The sequence below is a fragment of the Agelaius tricolor genome, unplaced genomic scaffold (assembly GCF_023055355.1).
Source record: "Agelaius tricolor isolate 1412-34295 unplaced genomic scaffold, bAgeTri1.0.p SCAF_15, whole genome shotgun sequence".
Taxonomy (NCBI): domain Eukaryota; kingdom Metazoa; phylum Chordata; class Aves; order Passeriformes; family Icteridae; genus Agelaius; species Agelaius tricolor.
In genome coordinates, this window is record NW_027269275.1 from 14,920,630 (window position 1) to 14,944,070 (window position 23,441).

At 53.7% G+C, this 23,441-nt stretch overlaps 3 protein-coding genes across 4 annotated transcripts in view; 2 read left to right on the top strand and 1 right to left on the bottom strand.

The window, feature by feature from the left end:
* Positions 1-230: 230 nt before the first annotated feature.
* EXOC3L1 (exocyst complex component 3 like 1) lies at positions 231-9,257 on the top strand. Of its 2 annotated transcripts, none has more exons than XM_071440631.1 (13): positions 231-693; positions 1,626-1,786; positions 2,756-2,975; positions 3,132-3,927; positions 4,101-4,218; positions 4,364-4,489; positions 4,607-4,707; positions 5,135-5,245; positions 5,361-5,490; positions 6,454-6,576; positions 6,885-7,040; positions 7,374-7,498; positions 7,937-9,257. In XM_071440631.1, the coding sequence occupies exons 1-13, from the start codon at positions 651-653 to the stop codon at positions 8,121-8,123; spliced, it is 2,397 nt and encodes a 798-aa protein (XP_071296732.1). In that variant the 5' UTR covers positions 231-650; the 3' UTR covers positions 8,124-9,257. The 2 variants fall into 2 exon arrangements, with proteins under 2 accessions (XP_071296732.1, XP_071296733.1); XM_071440632.1 differs by having other exon boundaries at positions 233-693; positions 3,267-3,927.
* Positions 9,258-9,672: 415 nt separating this feature from the next.
* CTRL (chymotrypsin like) lies at positions 9,673-12,234 on the top strand. Its single transcript, XM_071440638.1, has 7 exons — positions 9,673-10,195; positions 10,344-10,447; positions 10,587-10,666; positions 10,883-10,964; positions 11,061-11,241; positions 11,658-11,791; positions 12,026-12,234. Exons 1-7 carry the CDS (start codon positions 10,144-10,146, stop codon positions 12,185-12,187), a joined length of 795 nt encoding a protein of 264 aa, XP_071296739.1. The 5' UTR covers positions 9,673-10,143; the 3' UTR covers positions 12,188-12,234.
* Positions 12,235-14,008: 1,774 nt separating this feature from the next.
* Positions 14,009-23,441, bottom strand: part of PSKH1 (protein serine kinase H1) — a 30,926-nt gene continuing 21,493 nt past the window's right edge. Inside the window, exon 4 of the mRNA XM_071440634.1 lies at positions 14,009-20,147. Coding sequence (XP_071296735.1) covers positions 19,830-20,147 — 318 coding nt within the window. The 3' untranslated portion in view covers positions 14,009-19,829. The remainder of the gene's footprint in view (positions 20,148-23,441) is intronic.

Here is a 23,441-nt window from a genome sequence, read left to right on the forward strand (position 1 = left end):
TGGCACAGCGCATCCCTTCATGGTGGATCCGCCCTCGAGTGGGCTCGCACTGTGGGTGCGCCGGGGTCTGGACCTCGCAGTCCTCCCCGAGCCTGGGTGGGTGCGAGGGGGCAGCGCTGCGGGCACGGACAGGGCTGAGTGTCCGGAGAACAGGGGGGACCCGTTGAGGGGAGACAGGGTGTGATCTCCAGGACGAGAGGAAATGGCCTCAGGTTGAGTCAGGGGAGGGTTCGATTGACTATTAGGGGAAATTTCTTCCTTAAGAGGATGGTCAGGCACTGGAAAATGTTGCCTAGGGCGATGGTTGAAGTCACCATCCCTGGACACGTTAAAAAGGCGTGTGGATATGTCACTTAGGAACATGGTTTAGTGGTGGGCTTGGCAGTTACCGGTTGGTACTCGATGATTTTAGAGGGCTTTTCCGACCTGAATGATCCTTTGATTCCGTGACTCCTATTCCCCAGACCGCCGGCTGTCGCGGTGCCTTCCCGTGTCCCCCCTCCCCTCCGCCCCCCGTTCCTGACGTCCTGAGCGCGGCTGCGGGAACACAATGAGGCCCTGAGGAGCGCGGCTGCTCCGGCTGAGGAAACGGCAGCCGGCTTCCTCCGCAGCCCTGCCCTGGCCCCGCAGCTCCGCGCAGCCTGGACACCATGGGCATGTCTGCGGGGGACGAGCGCGCCGCCAGCCCCAGAGGTAACGGGGATGATACTCCCCGGGGAGCCGGCGAGCTGGGCAGGGAAGGGATGCTGCTGCTTGCAGCACATTTTGGGGATTCCCCTGCCCTTTGCCTCACCACCCACTCCACCCTCCTTTTCCCTGTGCCGGGGCCGGTGCCTTGTGTCCTTGCGGGGTGGCAGCCTGGCTGTGCTTCCTGATGGTGATACCTGCGCCGGGGCAGTGCTGCTCACCGCTCATCTTATCCTCAAAGCTGCTGTCCTCCTCCCTAATCCCCTGGTCCCCAAGCGGCTCCCCAGCAGGGCAGGAGCCTGGCTTGGCACTGGGCGACAGCCCCGCGGGGCTGCAGGGAGTGGCTGGGAATGGGATGGGGTGGGGGAATGATGAAACCAGGCACTGGGGACTGGGAATGGTGTGTGATAACTGTGGTGGTTCTCAGCCCTCCACTGTGGCCAGGAGCTCTTTGGCATGGCTCCAGACCCAGTGTGAAGGGGACACAGCTGCGTGGGTGCTTTGGGGAGACCAGGAGTCTCCAAACCTCACCTTAACCTGGCTGTCCTTCCTGCGAGAGCTGCAATCTCCCCATCCCTCCTGCTGACTCACTGCTGGAGTCTCAACCCTGCTGACAGCTTCCCAAGTGGCATCAGACCCCCTCAGACAACCCAGCATTGTGTTTGGGGGAGCAGCTGGGATGAGCACTCGGTCTGGGGTGCTCACAGCACCCCAGGGCAGCTTTGCTTCTTGCTGCCACAGCCGATGTGACAACCCCGGGCCGTGGTGGTGGCATCTTGGGGGCCCCTTGCAGAAGGACCCTCTTGGTGCCACGCTGCCCGGCTTCCCACATCCGTGTGTGCTTGGAAGTCCACTGGCAGTGAGCTTCCTGCCTCGGGCCTCAGGGGCCCTTCCTGCCCCTCTTGGTTGTGCTCACTGACCCCTGGCTTCATCCCCAGACGAGGAGTGGCCGGAAGCAGAGAAGGCTGAGAAGCTGGCGAGAGGAGCTGCTCTGAAATGGGCTTCAGGGGTGTTTTACCGCCCCGAGAAACTGGAGGGGCTCGGGCATTACCGGAGACGGGAGACGCAGAGGAACAACTCCATCCAGTCCCGTTTGAAGGTGTGTGTTTGCCCATCCCACAGACACTTGCAGCCACACCCCCTCCTCAGGCAGGGATCCCAGCCAGGGTCCCCTGTTGTGCCATGAACCCTCTGTCTGTCCTCTTTTGGCTAAATCTTTTCCTTTGGCTGGCGTTTGGTGGGTGAAGTGCAATTGCCAGGGGGGGAAGTCCCCTTCACCCTCTGTCTTACCCCAGGCAGTGCCTGAAGTGTTAAAAGGAGTCTTCTGTGTCTCTGACAATCCTTCAAAATAAAACAGCAAGGGGGTTCAGCACATTCCATGTGCAGGACTCAGCGCACCCCATCACTGCCCTGTCCCAGCCCCAAAGGCTGCCCTGTCCCACAGCTGGGAGGAGGCACAGAGCTCCACCCTGTCCCTGCCTGTGGGTCTCCACAGGGAAAACTCCATCTCTACATATTTGTAAGGGCTGTCCCAGTCTCCCTGCACTCCTGCCTCCTCACCCACATCCCCTTTTGCATGACCCAAGGAATTATTAACCTCAGGACTGAATCAGTTGGAGCACCACAACTTTCTCCTGATAATTTTAGAGATGGTTTCTCCTATCCTGACTCTGGATGAATTGTCTGGGAGGCCTCAGTGAAAGCAACTTGCTTCTGGGAATTCTTGGCACCAGGAGCAGGGAATTAAATGAGTGGATAGGGCACAGAGATGTGCCAGTGCCACTGCCAGGCTGGAAACGATGGCACTCCATTTGGGAGGAGGGTTTATATGACCACTGAGGTCCTTCATGCCTTGGGAGCACAGAGGGGCCCTGTGACCCACTGCTCCTTTGCAGAAACAAAGTAATCTTTTAAAACTGAGAGAGACATCTGATTACTGTTTATCCTGGACCTTGAGGGGCTGGGAGAGTGCCTGCAACACAGATTGTGCAGGGCTGGGGCAAATGGTGTGGAGTCCTCCTGCCTTCTGGAGCTGCTCCAGTGCCTTCCATCCTTTTCTGCTCCCCAGTCAACTGTCCAGTCCTACCTGGAGGGGGTGAGTGCAGGGCTGGAGCAGCTGCGGTCGGCGGCCCAGGAGGTGCAGGGCGTGTGCCAGGACCTGGGTGCTGCACGGTGGGCCCTGCTCGACAGCGCAGACCACTTCCAGGGCCTCCAGCAGATGAGGAAGCTGATGGAGGAGCATGTGCAGCTGGCCTCAGTGGTCCAGGTGCTGCCCCAGATCTTCTCGGGTAAGGCAGTGGCCCAGTCCTGGGTCCATTTGGGCTGGAAAGCACTGGGGGAAACCTCAGTCCAACCACGGGTTCCATGCAGGGCTGGTGGTAAAGCCTGAGCAGGTCACTCAGGCTTTGCCAGTTGGGTGAATGGAGATATCCCTGCTTCCTCAGGGCCTGATCCAGTGGTGTTCCCAGAGCCCCAGACCTTTCCCCTCACCATCTCCTTGATAATCTGCATCTATGTCCCTGGTGCAAACCCCTTCATCTCCACACTCAGTGCTGGCATCTCTCCTCCCTCTCCCACAGTCCACGAGGTTTTTTCCCATATCCTGCAGCTGCTCCATGGGCAGCGTCTCTTGGAGGCCCACGTGGAGCTCATGATGGTGGAGCAACTCCGGGATGACATCCTCTCCCAGCTGCACCTCCGTGGGCTCTCCGGTGCCCAGGCAACTGTGCTGTCCTACTTCAGTGGCCTGCAGGACCTCAACGAGAGCCTGGCCAAGCAGCTGTGGGACATTGTGGGCAGCAGCCTGCGGCTGGTGCGCGAGGACCCCGTTCTCTTTGTCACTGCTGTGAGGATCATTGAGAGGGAGGAGAAAATAGATGATGCTCTGCTCTTGGAGGCCACCTTCCTGCCCCCTGGCCGCCCAAAGGGCTGGAGGCAGAAATTCTACCAGGTCCTCCAGGACACCATCACAGGAGGCCGTTTCCATGCTCCCCGCTTGGATGCTGAGGGGCCAGGGCTGGCCAAGCACCTGGCAGCGCTGCAGAAGGACATCGTGTCTGAGCTGCTTGTGGTGAAGGACCTGATGGTTCAGTGTGTCCCAGCTCACTACAACATCCTCAGCGTCTGCACTGCCACCTACCACCAGGCCCTCAGCAGCCACCTCCAGGAGATCCTGCGGGAGGACCTGGACAAACAGGGACTCTTCCTTCTCCTTGAGTGGGCGCTCCGTGTGTACCACAGGTCAGCACCAACCAAGTGAGGGATGTTGTGGAGAGCTGGGTGGTTCACCAGCTCATGGATGGGTTGGGAGAGTGTCTCTGGCTGCCAGGGGATGATCACCAGAAGGGCAGAGGGACAGGTAGGAACTCCTGGAAAACAGGCCTTCCCAACCCTGCCCCACCTCTGCCCTCCAGCCCAGAGATGATGGCTCACCCTGACCTCCTCCCAGAAGTGGATGTTTCTGCTCTGGATCCCTTGATGTCCTCTGAGCTCGTGGATCAGACAGAGAGGAGATATGTGATGAAAGTCAAGGTGAGTGAGCAGGATGGGGACTCCCACTGAGCCAAGCATCTGCTCATCATGAGCCTGGGATGAGGCCCAGGACTCGCTGTGCTGGGTCTCAAGGGAGTCTGTACCTGGCTTCTTGGGCTGCCTGTGGCGGGTGTCCATCCTGCAGGCTAGCGTCTTCGAGTGGATGCAGAGAACCCTGGAGGTGGAGTTCAAGGAATGGTTCAGGGAAGAGGAACCTGAGACAGACCATGAGGGCTTCTTCCAGTCAGCCTTGCCTGCCATTGTCATGCAGGTGGGACCCCAAGAACATGGGTACAGATGGGGCATGGCCATGCTGAGACCTCCCAGAAAGGATTCCATGGCCTGCAGGCTCTCCCTGAATCACCTCCACTTTCCTCTTGTGCTGCAGATGCTGAATGAGAACATCCAGGTGGCTTCCTTGATCACCGACTCTCTGCAGCAGAAGATCTACAACATGGCCTTGGAGGAGCTTGAGGCATTCCTGGGCCGGTCAGTGGAGCCACTTACACCCCTGCCCACCCTCACACACCCTGGGGCCATGGCTAAGCATCACAGGTGGGGGTGGAGATCTGCTGTGGGGCACCCAATGCTCATCCAGGTCACAGAAAGCTCAGCAGCCTCTGTACCCATGGGGCTGCTGTCTCAGCCTTTGGGGACATCAGCTCTCGGGGCCTGCTGCCCCAAATGTTTGTCAGCTGAGCCCTCTCAAGGGGATCCAGAATGGGTCCCACTGCCCCATCCTGCCCAACAACCTGTCACTCTCCAGCCTGGTGGCAGGATCTGAAAGGAGCCGAGTGAGCTGGGAGGGTTGTGGGAGGTCAGGTGTCCCCAGGAGCATCCCAGGGCCAGCTCCCCGTGGTGGCCGCCTGGGGCTCTGCCTGCCCGTCACGGCTGCCTCTGCCTCGCTGTGTTGCAGCCTGCGGGAAGCGCTGGTGCAGTGCGGGAAGGAGCACCAGCAGGACCGGGCCGTTCCCAAGTACTACATCTCCCACCTGCTGGCCGTGCTCAACAACAACCTGGCTCTCAGGTAACCTGCACCAGCACCTGGTAGCTCTTGTAGTAACACCCGCCCCCATCTTCCCTGGGGCCAGTGTTCCTGCTATGCTTCCCAGGCGACCTGTGCCCTCTCTTCCCTCTCCTAGCAATTCTGTCTCCTCCCTGCACCCTGACACTGCCTGCAGAGAAGTGCCTGGATCCCTGCAGGCTGCTCTAGACAGGATGCAGAAGAAAGCTACCCAGCTGCTGCTGGAGGAACTGCTCCTGGACCTGCAGGTATGTTGGTCCAGCACCTGAGGCTGACAGGGCTGCAACAAAGCTGAACCCAGCACTAACAGCCCTACTGCAACTTGAGTTCATTCCTGCTCAGGGTCCCTGCCATTTACTCTATACCCTGCTATCACCCTGCAGACATCTCTGCCAGCCTGTCCCCCAGACCTTGATAAAGCACCCGATGTCTGTCACCAACAGCACCACCCCGTATCGCTGGGCAGATGGCTCATGGCCCCCAAATCACTAACGGACAGAGCCCAAGAGCCAAAGCCCCCCCGAGCTGCCTCATGCTCCTTCTGGCTGTTCCATGGCAGAAAACCAGCTGGAGAGCAGCAAAGTCTGTGTGGAGGATATAAATCCATGTGCAACTGCCTGAGTCGTTTCCTGCTAGTGTAGTCAAATTTAGCTTTCCTGGAGTCTGGACCAAAAACCTGGAATAATTAACAACATTACTATTTAGGGCTTGAATGCCATGAAAACAAAGGAAGAGCCAAAGGGTGAAGAGCTTGCAGGCAGCAGTGGCCCTAGCTGAGAAAGAAGGAGTGTGTGCCTGCAAGCAGGAAGACAGGCAAGGACAGCAGGGCAGGAGTAGGAAATCAAAAAACATGTTATGTCTACACAAGGGAAGTGGGGAGGAGTGGAAATTAAAAATAGGCAGGACAGGCCAAAAGCAGGTGTGTGAGGAGCAGAGCGCTGCCCAAACCTCAGGTGTGCATCATGACCCCGATAAAGCTCCAAAAGGAGGCTCTCAGGGTGTCAGGGAGGGACAGCCCCAGTGTTTCCATAATTTCCTAACCTTAACCACTCTGCTGATTTTACACTGAGTTTTGGCTGGCAGCAGGGGCTCCGGGGCTTTGCAAGGCAAAGTGGCCGTGGTGCCAGGCAGCAGCTGTGGGTGTTGTGCTGCCCTGAGCTGGCAGCTCTGCGATGGTGCAGGGCACAGACGCTGCTCCTTGCTCCCTGCAGCCCCTCTGCCTGCAGCTGCCTTCCCGCAAGTGGCTCTCCGGGTCCCAGCTGGTCGGCAGCATGTGTGAAGTGATTGACAAGTATGCAAAGGACTTCTCCCGCGTCAGGAAACCTGTGTTCACGGTACCTCCTTGGAGCTGCTGCTTGTCTGTGGGACAGGGAGGCTGGGCAGTGGGCACCATGCTGGGGTGCAGGATGCTGGGGATGCAGGAGTCTGTGTCCTCTGGAGCAGTGCAGAGAGCACCGCCACATGGAGATGTTCAGGGCTTCCCCCAAATCCTGTTTTCTCTGTCCCTTCGGTCAGGGGGCTCCCCCGAGATTATTCCCACGGCTTGGTGTTGTATCAGCCGCCCTTTTTGCCTCCCCAGACCCTGGGGAGCTGGGTCTGGACACTCAGGCAATGCCAGCACTAACAGCTGTCCCCTGCCCAGCTCCTGCTGGCCGAGAGCGAGCTCCTGGTGGCGAACCAGTACCTGCGGGCCCTGCTGCAGAGGAAGATGGTGTGCAAGAGCCGGGAGGAGCGGGGCCAGCTGTGCCACCGCCTGCTGCAGGACGCCTCGCAGCTCCGGGAGCTCTTCTGTGGCCTGGTGAGAGAAGCCTGGCTGTGGTGGGGAGCCGGGGCTGCACCACGGAAAGGGAGCATCACCTCACCCTCCTGCTGCCCTCCAGCCCACAGCCCACGAGCAAATGGGGCTGTCACACTCGGGTGGTTGTGAGGCCAATATGAGAGGAACTGGCTGGATTAGGGACTCTGGGGACCATCACCCTGCCCAGCAGCCCCTGATGGGTGGGGCATGTTCAGTGGGAAGACACCAGCTGCAGGGGCTCAGGTCCCCACGTGGGCACTGAGGATGCAGCTGTCTCCCCAGCCACTGCAGTGACATCCTCTGGGTTTCACACCTGGCTGCTTTCCCTCCCAGGGCCTGGACCGGGGCCAGCAGAGCCTGGAGGCTGTTTTTGCCCTGCGGGAGCTGATCTGCCTCAAAGACCCAGCATTACTCAGCCTGGAGGTGCTGGGCTTCATCACCAAGTACCCCGATGTCAGGTAAGGTACTCCCTGCAGGAGGGGATGGGTGTGAGCCTGCCCAGGAGAGCCAGTCTTGGCCTGCACCCTCTGAGGTGACAGAGCAGAGCAGGCAGAAACCTGAGCCTTTACCCCTTTCTCCCTGAGGTTTCCTTTTCCCATGTTCCAGATTGGAGGGGTTCTTGAAAAGTCCCAAGGGCAAAGGTGTACAGAAAACAGCAGTTCTGCTGTGGCATTTGCACATCTGTATTTAGTAGCCAAACAAACCATGAAAAGTAACAAAACACCAAATTGGAAATGTCAAAACCAAATTAAAAAGGTTGGGAGGGATTGTTTTCAAGAAAATGCTACCTGGCCTGGTACAAAGTACCAGTTTTCCCCTGGCTTTGGTTTCTGTGGATGGGGGGAGGTTTGCAGGACACGAGCAGTGCTCGGGCTCACCCCTGGCTCTCTGCCCAGCGATGAGCACATCTCCACCTTGCTGGACATCCGCGGGGACGTCTCCAAGGAAGTGCGGCACGTGGTGCTGGAGATGATGGCTCAGCACCCCCAGGCTCTGCCCGAGGGCTACCGGCCCATCTTCAGCACCATCCTGGTCCCTGTGCCCGAGCTGCCCTTCTGCCTTCGCAAGGGCAAGTGTGCCTGACCCTGCCTGGCACTGGTGCCCTGCTGGCCCAGCTAGGGGCTGTGCAGGGTGAGAACAGGTGACACGTGGCATCCCCTACACACGGCACCTCATCCTGTGTTGGGGACAGTCTGGATAAAGGCCATTCTCCTCTGGTCTTGCTCCATGAGAAGACTGTCCCCTACAAGCACCAGTCCTGAGATACTTGGACTGGGGGAAATCCAACCTGTAGCTGTTTTGGTGGCCTGCTGGGACAGTGACTGAGGGCTGCTCAGGCCCATTGCCCTCAGGAGAAAGAAGAGTTGCAGAATGGACAGGAATCTGCAGCTGGGACAAATTCACATCTCCATGGGGCTGCAGAGATGTTTGGGTTTTCCCAAGTCTCCAGACAGCCCCCTGAACCAGTGTGTCCCAGCCAGCTCTAAGTTTCTATGCCATTTCTGTTTCTAAGGCCTGCTTTCCCAGCTTTCCCAAAACCCTCTGATTTTAAGGATTCCCACACTAGCCATGAAGGCTGTCACCATTCCAAGTCTGAGGCAGACTGGAGCCTTGCTGGGACCAGGCTGGCAGGAGAGTTTCAGCCATGGGAGGTACCCTGGGCTCAGCCCTGGGGTTGGGTGCTGCTGCTCCACCTGGCTGGGTCCTGCATGGCCAGTGGGGAGCAGCTGAGCCAGCTCGTCATGGCTCAGAGATGCTGAGGAGAAGAGCACAAGGTGGTCTCCCCACCCTGGACAGTGCCATCAGCCCTATCCCTGCTGGCACAAAGGGACAGCTCTTGAGTTCCTGCTGACCTGCCAGACCCCTGGCTCTGGCTCATTTGCCAGGAGGAAGACTGGAGTTGGAGGCTCCCAAACTGCATGGAGAGCCTGGTTGTGCCTGGTGTGTTGTCCTGCTCCAAGGTTCCTCCGTGATGGGCAGCACCACCCTGAGCACTGGCTCTTCCTCCCTCCTGTGCTGCTGCCCAGGCCTTGGCATCTCCTCCAGGTGCCATATGAAGATCAGGAGCAGTCTGTGTCTCTGCCTACACCCTTGTGCCCCTGCAGCGCCCTGGGGGACCTCCATGCTCTGCCACGCTTCCCACCCTGGGATGGGCCACATCCCACTGTCCTTGCATGGTACCACTGCTGGAAATAAAGGCCTAAGCTCTGCACTTGTTCCCGTGTCCAGGCTCCGCTCCCGGGAGGGTTGGGGTATGTGGGTGGCACAGAGAGGGAGGGATCCATCCCCATGTTCAGCATCACCCCAGACCTGGCTCCCTGCACCCTGTGCCAGCCCAGGAGATCGCCCAGGACACGGGGGATGATGCAGACACTACATATCCCACTATCCAGGACGGAGGGGGCTGATGTTCCCCAGCCCTGGGTCAAGTGGCTGCAGTGCTGAGGGGATGCTCAGTGAAGGGCTCGACCTCAACTTGGGGAGGTGCCCACTGTCCTCCCTGGGGCTCATGGTGTGCTTGCCCAGCTGGCCACACTCCCACCTGCCTGGGAAGGTGTCTGCTCTCCCCACCTGCCCCCACTGGCTATGGGACTTGCTCACCTGCACCACAGACATGGTTCAAAGTGTTCAACCCTGAGCCCTGGGAACATCCAGGTGGGCCCAGGCCAGGACTTCATGGCCATGTGGAAAAACAGCTCTAGTCCCAATAGATCTGAAAAAAGTCTGAGCACGGGATGACCTCCCACCACAGGAACTGGTGCCCATGCCAGCATGTCCAACCTCACTGCTACCCCAGCTGTGTGCCCACAACCAGCCTCTTGTGCCCTCCAGCACAGCCCTGTGGTGCTTCCTGCTCCAGCTCCACAGCCTGCAGTCAGAACTAACACAACCCACGACAGCAAAAGCCCAAGCCCCCCAGGTGTCTTTTGACAGTACCTTCCCACGTCCCTCTTTGTGTGTGTGCCAGGCTTGGCCCGTCACTGCTGCCCACACGTATCACAAGGCCACAGGGGGACCTTAACCTGGTCACCTATGAGCCACGTGGCTCCCTGGCTGCTATAAAGCTCGTGGTGCCCAGGGGTTCAGCCTATCTCCTTTCAGGATGGCATTCCTCTGGGTGGTTGCCTGCCTGGCCCTTGCCAGCACCGTCTCAGGTAAGTGCTGCCCATGGGTGTGGGAATGTCCTCAGGGTGTAGCAGGATGCCAAGGAGGGTGACACAGCCACCCACAGCAGCACAGGTAACCCCCAGATATGAGTCCTGAGCTTTTGGGTCACCGTTGTTCCCTGTGCCTCTCCTGCAGGCTGCGGGGTGCCTGCCATCAGTCCCTCGGTGGCCTACAGCGAGAGGATTGTCAATGGGCAGAACGCTGTGCCCGGCTCATGGCCCTGGCAGGTGTCCCTGCAGGTACAGCACTGTCCCCCTCCCTGGGCGCTGCCCTAAGCACTGGCATGGCCAGCTGGCTGCCAGGGAACCTCTGCCTGTCCTCAGCTTGGGAGTGTTCAGCCTACCCAGCCCCAGCTCCTCTCCTCTCTTCCCTCCCCAGACCACCACAGGATCCCACTTCTGCGGCGGCTCCTTGATCAACCAGTACTGGGTCGTCACAGCTGCCCACTGCAACTTCAAGTAAGGAGCGATGCCCAGCCAGCCCACACCAGTGCTGCTGGCAGGGCCAGGGGCTCAGAGCATCCTGGGCATCTCTGAGTGGCACTCGGGTCAGCCCCAAAGGCCTGAGCAGCCCAGGGCTTCCTCCCCAGTTGTCCCCATAGTGGCTGCCCCAGTGCTGCTCCCACCCTGGGTCCTGGCTGGACACTGCCCATGACTCCCTCTTACCTCTCACAGCCCACGTGCCCACGTTGTTGTCCTGGGGGAATACAGCCTTGCTTCCAACAGCGAGCCCGTCCAAGTGAAGACCGTGTCCAGGGTGAGCCAGGCGGGTCCTGGGACGGGGCTGCAGCTCCACGCCGTGGCTGCTCCCACGGGGCAGCCATGAAGGGCTGTGCTGTTTCTCTCTCTGCAGGCCATCACCAACCCCGGCTGGAACCCCAACACCATGAACAATGACATCACCCTGCTGAGGCTGTCCACACCCGCCCAGCTGGGGTCCCGTGTGTCCACCGTCTGCCTGGCCCCTGCCAACCTGGTTCTGCCCTCCAACGCCCGGGCTGTCACCACCGGCTGGGGACGCACCAACCCCAACTGTACGTAAGCTGCAGCCTCAGGGAGGCCTGTGTGTAGCTGCTCTTCTTCCTCGGGGCTCTGAGGGTCCAGGGGTGCCTGTGGGGGTGACATCTCCTGTAAATGTGAGAAGGGGGAGAGATGGGCAGTGGAGTAGCCCTGTCTGAGCGTGTACCAGTGTGCATGCAGGTGCAGGTGTGTGCTCAGGGGCTGGGTGTGTGTGTAGCCCAGGGATGGCTGTGCACAGGCACAAGCCTGCCCTTTCTCTGGGCTGCCTGCACAAGGTGATCCTGGAGAAGAAGTGGTTTGCTGGTACGGAGGAGGAAGGTGCTTTGTATGGTACCACCCAGGCACCAGTGAAAGCTTGCCCAGGGCACCTGTGTGCACTCCAGGAGACCCACAGACACTGAGGTGATCTAATGGTGCTTCTTTCCTCTAGCCCAAGCCTTGGCAACAGTCCTGCAGCAGGTGACCGTGCCCCTGATCTCCCAGAGCCAGTGCATGCAGTACTGGGGCAGTCGCATCACCAGCGCCATGATCTGTGCCGGTGGGGCTGGTGCCACCTCCTGCCAGGTAAGGAGCCAAGCTTCTGCTGCACAGGTTGGGTGGAGGAGGAGGAGGATATGAGGGGTCTTGCTGAGCTCCCACCACATCACAGGGAGGAGCAGGGTACATGGGGTCTTCCACTTATGGAGCCAGATATTTAAGCCCCAACACCTGGCTGTACATAGGGGTTCAGGTGGCTGGGGTGGCAGGGACCAGTTTGGAGCATGTGCCAGGAGCACTAAGCAGCAATCTTCTCCACAGGGTGACTCTGGTGGACCTCTGGTGTACCAGACTGGGAATGGCTGGACCTTGATTGGCATTGTCTCCTGGGGAACCTCCAACTGCAACATCAACACGCCGGCCATGTACACTCGTGTCAGCCAGTTCCGTAACTGGATCGATGCCGTTGTTGCTCAGGGGTAAAGCTGCTGCCAGCCTGATCCCTTCACTGGGATTAAGAAAGCAATAAAGTACCAGCTTTTGCTTGTGCCAAGCACTGTCTCTGGCTTCTTTCTTCTCATGATGCAGAGTGGGGTGGAAGATACGTGGAGGAGCCTGGGGCACCGCATGCTTCTCTCCTTCCCAGAGCTGGAGCTCGGCGCCCAGCTGGGATCCAACTGCCAAACTGGGACAGGATGCTCAGGAAGAGGGGGAGCAGGGCTGGCTGGGGCTCAAGGGCTGCTCAGGGGGTCTTCAAGCACACCCTGGCACCAACCCAGGCAGCGCTGAAGGTTGGGAGAATGGCCTCTCACTCACCCAGGTGGGAGATGCCACCAGGAAGGGAGTGTGGAGCTGCTGCTCAGCACCAGAAAGGATTGCCCAGCTTGCAGTGGGAGGTGGGTGTTGGTGGGGGCACAGCATCCTAGAGGATCCCTGCCTGCAGTTTAGAGCCATGACTCATGTAGCAGCTGAGAACACAGCTGAAAGGGAAAAGTGCCATGGGCAGCTCCAGTTCCTGGAGAAGGTGGAAGGGGATGGCTGGAGAACAGCACGCTGCTTCACCCCTGCAGATCTGCCAGGTAACACCAGGAAACTAAAGGCCATTGCAAAGGAAAATTTGAAGCTGAAAACAAATTTCAAGGCCAGGTGACAGGCTTTCACCCAAATGGGTTCTTGAGACAGTGGCTGGTGGGAAAAAAAGGCTTGTGTGACACAGAAGTAGCAAGACACATGCTCAATGAATTACAATCTGGTTCCCAGCAGCTCCAAATAGAGCTGGTGATAAGGCACCGTGGAGAGAAGCAGGATCAGACTGTCCCAACATGAGCTGTGGGGTTTAGTTTTCCTTACCAGGGATGTGAAGGTGATACAACACCTTTGCTGTGTGAATTGTAATCACTCAATTAGGCAGAGTGTGACATTACACAGGGACACACTGATGGGAGGGGTATGGAACATCAATGGAGAGCAAATACAAACAGTCTGACCCATATGATTGAGTTAAAATAAATACAAATCTGCTCAAGTAAAGCCTAGGGCTAACAAATTTTAGTGGTCAATAAGAGTTAGAGTTTTTTAGTGGTTTGCCCCGCAGGGAGCATCTAACTGACCTTAAAGGCAAGTGAAGAGAGATGTGGGGATGGACCATGCAGGCAGAGAGAACTGGAGCTATAGGGAACTTCAAACAGGAATGACCAACTGCAGCACTATGGGTCATCTGGTCTGAGTGCTGAGCTCTCTGTCAGCTCTGCCACCACTGGGATGGGGTCCCCTGTCCCCAGAAAATCCTGGAGAGGAGGTGTCTCAAGAGGGGTGTGCATTGTTCACTCAATATTACAGGTTTTCCTGTTGGTCCATAAAAGCTGCTCAGAGTAAAACTGGAGAGGTGATGAGTGGCTGTGGATAAACCAGAGCATTCCTCTGGCCCAGTCTACCACCTTGCAGCCAATGAAAAATAAACAGAATATCCCAAAGTGCCTGTTCAGCCTCCCAACTGCACCTTCCAGCAACAGGCTGAGTGCCTGCCTCATCCAGGGCACCCCACGGACATCCCAGCCCTGCACAAGGTCTCCCTTGGGCAGCTCCTGGCCTGGCAGCTGCATTACAGAAACCAGCAAAATGTGAGGGGCACTTTGGTACCTGTTGCTGTGATCTATGAATGTAACAGAGGGGTGAGCACCTCCTGGGTCTCCAGGGACTTACTGACCATCATTCCCAGCCTGGAAATCAGGCCTGGAATTGCCTTCCAGCAGCCAGCCTGCAGGTGATCCACCAGGCACAAGTAAGGACAGCAGAGCCGTGGGGTACACAGAATATATGGACATGTTTTAGCAGAACGAGTACAACAAATAAATAATTCTGTACACTCTAACTTGAACATTACAGACTAATTACAATGGGTCCCACCTCATGTGACAGGACAGTCCTTAGAGTAAAGCCAGGACTCGAAAGGCAAGGCACTGAACAGGACACTGGATGTGACAGAGACCAACTGGATGAGACCGGAGTCGCTTCCAAACCGTTCCAACCCAGCAGCGGAAACCGGGCAACCAAAAATAACAGCAAGAGCCGGAAGATGTCGGATCCCAAGGGCTTCCTGGGAGGTCCTTCCGTAGGGAAAGGCAACAGGAAAGCTCAGGGCATTGGGGCGTCTGTGCAGGAGCTGCTGCTTCGTAGCACCAGGAGCTGCTGCTTCGTAACACACCTCACTGCTCCAGGAATCCATTCCACATTCAGCAAACAAACAGTGCAGTGACCTCTGCAACAGCAGCCAGAGCTCACCCATCACACATCTGCAGCATCACCAGGCAGGGGGGGACAGTGGGAGAAGGACAATTGTCACAGGCAGAGCTCCTGCTGCCCCTGGCACAGCGAGGGTGGAAGGCACTGAGCTCTGTGATGCCGCTCACCACAGCACATCCCTGGTGTTCACATTTGTTTCTTTGGGAAGTTTCCTGCACAGTAAGGCACAGATGACATGCAGGCACCTGCCATGGAGTGCTGCACTCTTAATCCAGGGTGAGAGAGGAGACTGAGTGGTCAAAAAAAGCACCAAAACCCTCCCAAGAGTGGTGAAGGCAACTTGGGACTGGGTTCATGCAGAGTGGTACAGGCACTTCGTGACACTTTCCAGGAGAAAGCTGAGTGGGTGAGAGGCCTGGACAACCCAACCTCCCTGCAAATTCTAGGGCTCACACTGGTGCCAAAGAAGCCAATGTCTGTGTTGCTTTGCATCATTTAGAAAACTAAATTAAGTCAAACAATTGATATTTATTTTATCCCACTTCAAACCCCCCAAATCTTCAGTATCATTACTTAAACCAATATAGCCCCACACAGCCTAATAAGAAGCCTGTAACAGCCACACAGTAGTTGCCCTATGTGGTACAAGACTGAGCTGAGCCTGCACTGCAGGTCCTCAAAGGCACCATATGGAAGCTTCTACCCTGCCCCTGGACTTGCCACAGCTCCTGCAGAGCCAAACCCAGAGCTGCTGCCCAGCAGCCAAGTGACCCATCATTGCTATTCCAGTTTGTGCACCAGATAAAAGCTGACTCTCTTAGTACTGCAGCCAAACACCTGGGTAGAAAACAGGACTGAGAAATAGGGCAGGGCCTCAGACAGAGTGTAAAATTACCAGAACAGAAACTATCTCACCTAAAAGAGGAAAATACCCAGATTCCAAAGAAGAGTGTGAGGGTTTATCACATCCAGAACAAACACGTCAAGCAGGCCCTCCACTGCAGCTGGTATCCATATCACTACCAAAGCCAGCAAGTCTGAGCCCAAGCTCCTCACAAGGCTCTCAAGCTCTCCTCCACGTACAGCTGTGTGCTTCCAAGAACAACACAGGGCAGGAGCATCTGGATGCTATCACAACTGCAGTGTTAAACAGCACAGACTTCTTCAGGGTTGAAGGAAGGGTGGTTTCTACCCCACTGGGTTGATGTGTAAGGATTTTTAGAAGCCTGAGTGAGAAGTAAATAAAAATGGACTGATAATTGCTGTTTTAGGAAAATACACTACACACTCAAAATCCTGGATGCAAGTCTTTAGACCCCCTAATGCAATTTCTGGAAGACTTTTTCACATTCTTTTCCAGTAACCCTTGACAAAAATAATAAAAATCAAGGAACCAAAAAGCCACATTCTTTGAAGCTGTCATTCTCTCCCTCAAGAGAGCAGCCAAACTCCCAGGACAAAAGGATGGGATTGTTTTACACAGTACTGCTAAGTTCCAAAAGACAAACCATCCTAATTCTCTTTACTCCTCAAAGAGCAGCGAGGAGAGGGCTGTGCTTGGACAAGGACACACCACAATTTGCCACTAGGTGTCATTCCAACTCCACCTCCCCTGCGTGAGCCAGAGCAGGAAAAACAGAAACACTCAGATTTGTGGTGGTCTGGAACAGGCAGGTGTTACTTCTGTCCTCCCTGCACATTCAGGAGGGAAGTTTCCCAAAAAACTCCCTGCGAGCCAAATTAAGAGCCACCATTGAGAGTCAAAGAAGGACATTAAAAAAATTAAATGAAAGAGCAGAAAAAAACCATTTCAGAGAGATTTTAGTTTCTAAAATCCCCAAAAAAGGCACTCCTGAAAAGTATAAACTCCTGAGACTTAAGACCAACTGAGCACTGAGCTGCTCCTGTGGAGTAAAGACAGATGATCAAGGTAATTCACAGTGAAGAGCTTCTTAGAGGACAGATTGAAGGCACCTGGACTATGGCTCAGAATTACAGCACTTTGCCTGTCCCCCTCCACACCAGACCCAACTGAAAACGTGTCCCATTTGCAAGAATAAAAGCACCTGAGGAATTATTCTTAAGCTGGACCTTCCAACGTGGCATTTGGATCATCACAGTTTTCCAGACTGAGGGAAAGATCACTGAGGACTCCAGGGTCACTTGGACAGAGCTCTCCTCATCTCCCCTCTGGCCACACATCATTGTCTAGCTGCAAAGTTCCTGTGAATATTGGATTTAGAAACAAAAGAGGAAGTGAGCCAAGAGTGTTAAAATTGAACTATGGAAGGAAAGCCTGTAAAGATTTTCCCAAGTTTACACTGATTTTTCCATGCAAACAAGAAAGAACTCTAATTATTCTCACAAATGCAAGGTTATTTTCAGCCAAAAAAAGAAACATGCAAACAAGAAAACCTTGCATTTGTGAGAAGAATTAGAGTTCTATTTTCAACCAAAAGCCAAAGCTCTTTATGGGATGGCCTTGGTTCTCTTCCCACAGTTCCCAAGCAGTGGAGTGCCCTAGGACTGCACCTCAATACCACAGAGAGGCAAATCCAGCATTCCCAGCTGTGTGATGGATCATCCTCCCTTCTGCCAATTCACCCCTAGTCACAGAGCATGACCACCAAATCCTGGCACTGTCAGGAACCTCCTGCTTCTCAAAACATATTCCAGCCCAAAGTAACCACAAACGATCACTCCAAACTTCCCCTGGTGAAAAAACAGTTATGGAAAAGATCAGTGAAGCAAAAATTGTCAAAGATGAGAAGGTTCTTGTTCTGCTTTGTGAAGGTGGAGAAACAAGCCTGGTTAGCCCAGAGCTTTATGCATTCCTCATCCCATAAGAGAAGGATAAAGGAACAGCATGGGCAGATCTCTGCATGATGCCTGTGCCTTTTGACAGTCTAGTGGTTAAGGGGAAGGGTCTCAGTTCTAGAGGTCTTGGCTCAGTTCATCAGTTTGACCCCCTCAAACAGGCAAAATCCCTGTTTTATGGATAAAAATGCAGGATAATCTGGGGAGGGCCATGGGAGCAGCCAGGAGGTAAAAGCAATCACAGTGCCTGGAGTGATGCTCCAAACACACCAAAGCCTCTTCAAGTAATGGCTCAGAACCAGAAGTGCTCTGAGGGAGCCTCCTGCCACCATCTGACCTGCAGGGCCCCATGGTCCAGCTGATACTGGCCTAAGAGGGGCTCCTGCTTCTGGAGAGCTGTTTGCAGTACCATGAGGGACACTGAACTGTTTATGAAACAAAATGTGGCAAGCTGCCTGCTTTGTCAGAAATCATATCTAGTTTATAGTTCATGGTAACAAACTAGGGAAAAACAATGTGAGGAGGTAAAAGATGCTGAAAAAATTTTTGTTTGCAGTCCACAGGGTTGAAAAAAACAAATATGGGGAATTCTACAAGTATCTGTTAATGCTGATGGAAGAAAGACTGCATGGGACATGGTAGGATGGGTTGCTCAGAGCAAGGGCAGCCTGCAAAGGATGTGAGGTTTCCAAAATAACATGAAAAACCATGTAAAGGATTTCACATTCACTCCTGCTACACACAGTGGCTGTCCTCAAGTTTCTGCTCTATTCCCCACCACATGCTTGGGCACACCAGGCTGGTTACACTCATTTACAGTCTATCCCACCTTTGGGATGGGAGCACACTCCCAGAAACTCCCTTTATTTTTTTTTACCTTAGCACAGAAAACTCCAATCTTCCCCCATTAAAGCTGCTTTGCTGTTTGCTGACTAGGAGTGACTGTGAGAGCTCCCTGGAGATGTGACTGACCACTTTAGCTCTGCTGATACTGAAACACAGTGGCACAGGCATCAATCCTAGGAAAAGACCAAGCTCACCAGACCCTTGAGCTTGGACTGCCCACAGCTCCAGCCCAGAGCCAAGCAAGCCCTTCCCAAGTGCACAGCACAAAGCAAATCGTGTGGCTTTGTAAGAAAAGTTTCAAATCCCAGCATTTTCCTTCATTGCTGATCTTGTCTCTGCTACCATGAGAAGCCAAATCCATCCTGTGCCTGTGCCATCAGCCCCACTTTGCTGCCCTAACTATTTGGGAAGATAATCTCAGCAGGCTTGCAGAAAGCTCAGCTCTGCAGCCCTCACCTCCCCTGAGAGTCCTTTGTAAGAGGCCACCTCATCACCCACACAGCACAAGGACTCCTCAAAGGCAGCATTTTCCTGGTGAACTTAAGTCACCCCTCACAGCTCTAGGGCATTTGTACAATGTCTCCAGGGTACTGTCACTGCTGACACTCCCAGACTGGGCTTCCACTTCTCAAGTCCCTACCCTGATGCTGTGGAGCCATTTGTGGCCACCCCAACAGCTCCCACTACCACTGTCCCAAAGCAGGGATGGCAGTGCTGGGGCTGCATAGGCACACAAAGCAGGGGAGCCCTGTCAAATCTGCAGGCAGGGAGCAGCCTGGAACCACCAAAGTTCTCGTGCAGTGACATGGTCAGTAACACTGCTTACAGTGGTTATAGCCCATCCCACCTCTGGGGTGGGAGGCACATCCCTAAAACCTCCCTCCTCTTTTTTCCCCTTAGCACAAAAAACCTCAACCTTCTCAATCTTCTTCTGAAGGGTGCAAGGTGTGTAACATGTCAGAGACACAACAGAGCCACGAGAACAAGCCCTGCATGACAGGCACTGGTCTTGCTGCAAACAGGGAAAGGACAATTCCAGGGGTATAAACCCTTGATGTCATCAAGTGAGCCCTTGACGTCATCAGGAGGATGGCAGCCCTTGGGGGAAACCTCACAGCTCCCCAGCCCTGGTGGAAAACTGCTGTCTGGCATCTCTTTGGCGAGGAGCTGGTGGGCAGCACACCAGTGAGTCAGAGCTATCCCACTTGTAACTGCACATGACTCATTCCAGCTTCGCTGCAAAGGCACCACGGAGTCTGACTAAACCAGCCCAAAATCTGTGTATCCATAATTTTTAAATACATATACACCCCCACACGTGTATGTGCACACACGGACGTGCACGCACAGACACACCAAGTGATTGCTTCTTTTTTTCCGTACACAAGTGAGAGAAACTAAACGCTCTGGAATTAATAAATAACTATGAACAACCAAGCTCCTGGGCTACAGAAAGAGCTCTTCTCCCCACGTGGCTCCTTAATTCCTTGAGGCTCTGAGCCCACAAGGACTCCCCTGTTTCTGGCACGAGACCCTCACAGGCTGGCATGGCCACCACGAGGTTCCCTTTCCTCTGCACGGGGTGAGGGGGACGCCTCCTGCAGGGAGGGAGGGAGGGAGGAACCTGGCTGTTCCTCACTGAGTGTGTGCACACCTGCAGGGCAGAGCAGACCTGTGGCAGGGGTCCTCCTTTTGAATTTTCTTTTCCAGAGCCTCAAGCTCAGCCCGTGTACTGCTGCTGGTAGCGCAGGTTGAGCTCGCGCAGCTCCCGCTCCCGCACGCGCCGCGATTTGTTGGATTTGGTGGAGCGGCTGGAGCGGGTGGACTGAGCTGACTTGGTGCTCTGGCAGCGGGAGGAGGCCCTCTTGAGAAGGTTCTGTGAGATGGAACGGTGCAGGTTCTTCATGGAGGAGGAGGCTGCCATGCTGACCACCCACGGGTGCTTCAGGGCCTGAAGGGCCGTCATCCTGTCACTGGGGTCCACCGTCAGCAGGCGGTCAATGAAATCCTTGGCCAGGTTGGACACGCTGGGCCAGGGCTGAAACACAAAAGAGGTGGTTGGAATGAAACATCCTTGCTGATTAATTAATTCCTCCCATGTCTGCAAGGTGCTTTGGGGCATTCTGCTGCTTCCCCTCTCTCTTTTATCCTCAAATCTTCCAAGCTGTAACTGGCAGTATCTGCCCAAGGAGAATGAGACACAACTACTCCACCTGAGGGGAAGAGGCTGAATTAGTGGGAAATATCTGCAGGTCCACAGGTGCAAAGTAGATCCCTCCAGCAGCTGGGCTCAGGCACTCAGTAGCTGACCCTCCAACCTGCAGGCACTGACACAGCCATGTGCACACACTCAAGGGTCTCAGTCTATTGCAGCCCGGGGCTGTGTACAAATCACAAACGGGATGGGACTGCTGGGAACGAGCCTTGAGCCGTTTTATTTTCCAGCATCAGCCTCATTACATGGTGATGACAATGGGAAGATGCCACCAGCTCACGTCCCAAGCAGCAGACAAAGAACTTACAACTTCCCTTAAAAGTTCTTTGACCAATCACACAAAAAAAAGCACATTGACAGTAGTTCTGTCCAAATGCTATAAGCACATGTACCTTCAGTTAAAACAATGCTTGCTTATTTCAAATACAATATCTGCTTGTAAGCCTTAAAACACAATGCACAGAGCTCCATTATTAAGCTTAAAACTTCCCAATATCTTGCTAGATATACTTTTCTGCAGCTTAGGGAGTTATTCGAGACAAGCATTAATACACAGACCATTGTTCTATTTGTCCTTACTTTTCTACTTTTTACATAATTTTTCTGCTGACCTATCTCATGGCTACTGCATAGCTCTAATCACAGTTCTGCTGTCTCTGAGGACTGTCTTTTGCAGCTTTCCCAAAACCCTCTGATTTTATGGATCCCCATATCAGTCAACCCCCAGACCCAACAATCTCTCCAGCAGTGGCTGGGCCTTCCCTGGTCCATCTGGAGTTTTGTCCTTGTCCTTAGAGACACACACACATGGACACCCCCAGCTTCCAGGCCCTTTCCCCATGTCCAGCTCCATGCTTTCCAGCAGTCACACTCAGTCACACACCCCCTGTGCTTGCTCCAGTTGCTGCACCATGACACACACAGGCTCCCAGACCTATGTCCTGCTCCAGCTGCTAGTCCTTCCTACCTCATCCTCTCACATCGCCTTCCAAAATCCTACAATTACTACCAGAAGCACAGTAACTGTATCTCATTGAAGACCCTCCCCTGTCCAAGGGCTTTCTATCCCACAAAGCCATTACTGCAGGCACAGGAGCCCTATCACTCACAGAGGATGGATTCTGACACCCAGGGCTCTTCTGACTCTTCATCTCAAGGCACACATCTAGGGAGGAAGCACCAACCTCTGCACTGATCCTGGAACCAAAACTAGGCAGAATTTTCTGCTATGGAATTTGGTCTCACTCTCACATGGAAATTCAGATGTTGCTACTGGTTAACTCTGGTGCAGCAGCTCAGCCCAGCTGGAAACAACCCCATAAAATGTTCTAAATATATAGAAATGTTAGATATAAGAAATTTGCAATAATGTTTACCACAGAAAGAGTAAGGAATTTTTTTTACAATATGCTAGTTTTAAAGAAATAAGCCCAAAATAATTAATTAATCCTATAATAAATATCCTCCCAGTACACCCAAGAATGGCCATAACAACTTATGAGTCAAACACCTCCAGCCATAAGTGTTGAATTGTTTCATTTCTGACAAAATACTGTATTTGCACTACGGTGGGAAGTGAGAATGTTTCCTTCAGCATGAGGTGAAGGCTGGGCTGTGGATGTGGACAAAGCTGGGAAGAAAACTGTGACAAAATCCACTGTAAGGGAGAGGAGGAAGCAGCACGGCCAGCAGAAAACCCCAGGTGGTGAATGGAGCCAGGCAAGAGCAAGTTTCTGCAGTCACTGGGTATTCTGGGGGTCTCACCTGTCCTGAAACCACCAATACTGAACTTTTCAAGTCTGTGGAGATCACATCCCAAGCTGCATTAAGAAAAAGCCTGAGCAGATTTCTGCAATGAACATTTCCATATAATAATGGTGACATACATGTAACTGAGTGGACCCACTCCTGTCTAGTTAAAAAGGCAAAACTGCTATTCTCTGTCTCTCATTCTTCTCTTCATTGGGTGAGGAAGAAAAGCACCCAGCTATTTTAAAATTCAGGGTTCACTGACTGTACAACCAGAAATAATGCCCTTTTCTTGCACAGAAAGTCTAAAAAAGGTATGTCCTGATTTTTTGGAGGTTTGTAATTCATTGCTACAGAAAGCAATTTTCTTTTCAAAAGACTCAAGGCACCAGCAAGAGAACAGATCCCTGGGAGGAATTTTTAATGAAAAGGAGGATGGTGTGAGAGTTACAGCATGCTCCCAGCCCACAGCCTGTCACTGCATGGCCAGGAAAGGTGAACTTGAGCTTTAGCTGAGGAACTGGCTGTGAGGGAGATCAGGGTACCACAGTCTTATTTTACAAGGACTAAAACAGTCTGGCTTACTCAGCTGAAATGGGATACATGGTCACTGCCAGTACCTATGCAAGAGAAGAGACTGAAAATTATATTAACTACCTGATATAAAGAAAATACTGCTACATGAATAAAAACATAAAAATGTTCCTGAATATATTCAGAATAGAAATGGAAATACTCAGGGAGGAAGCAGATCAGATACCACTTCACATTTCAAGAATTAAATCCATTAACAAAAAAAAAAAAAAATCTAAACATTCAAGCTTTTCTGTCATAGAATCATTAAGGTTGGAAAACACCTTGAAGATCATCAAGTCTAACCATTAACCTAGCACTGCTGTGGTCACCACTAAACCATTTCCCCAAGTGTCACATCCACCTTTTGAACCCTTCCAGGGATGGTAATTCCACCACTGCCCTGGACAGCCTGTTCCAGGGCCTGACCACATCTTCAGTGAAGAACTTCTTCCTAATACCCCATCCAAACCTCCCCTAGTACAACTTGATGCCATTTCCTCTTTCCCTGCTGCTTTGTAAAGAATATAATTATAATATAATATATAAGTAAAATTAGTTTGTCACAATCTGCCTTAAATGGTTTTTTCTTAGCTGATGAAATAAATGTACCTTGGCAGTGAATGGTAAGAAAAAACCAGGTGCTTGTTAGAAGAAAACAGGAACAAATTCTGATCACAGACTCATGAAAGTGTTTATAAAGAAGGTAAAATTAGCAAAAATCCTTTTCAAATTAATCAGGCAGACCACAATAAAGGTTCAATTTTAACTGAACACACTGGTCTGTTTTGAAGA

Excerpts from the sequence above, each read along its gene's own strand:
- EXOC3L1 (XM_071440631.1), top strand. The coding sequence starts at position 651 with ATGGGCATGTCTGCGGGGGACGAGCGCGCCGCCAGCCCCAGAG. Across the intron at positions 3,928-4,100 it reads GCGCTCCGTGTGTACCACAG|CCCAGAGATGATGGCTCACC; the intron begins GTCAGCACCAAC and ends TCTGCCCTCCAG. Across the intron at positions 5,246-5,360 it reads AACAACAACCTGGCTCTCAG|CAATTCTGTCTCCTCCCTGC; the intron begins GTAACCTGCACC and ends TCCCTCTCCTAG.
- CTRL (XM_071440638.1), top strand. The coding sequence starts at position 10,144 with ATGGCATTCCTCTGGGTGGTTGCCTGCCTGGCCCTTGCCAGCACCGTC. Across the intron at positions 10,196-10,343 it reads CCTTGCCAGCACCGTCTCAG|GCTGCGGGGTGCCTGCCATC; the intron begins GTAAGTGCTGCC and ends CCTCTCCTGCAG. Across the intron at positions 10,448-10,586 it reads CCTGGCAGGTGTCCCTGCAG|ACCACCACAGGATCCCACTT; the intron begins GTACAGCACTGT and ends TTCCCTCCCCAG.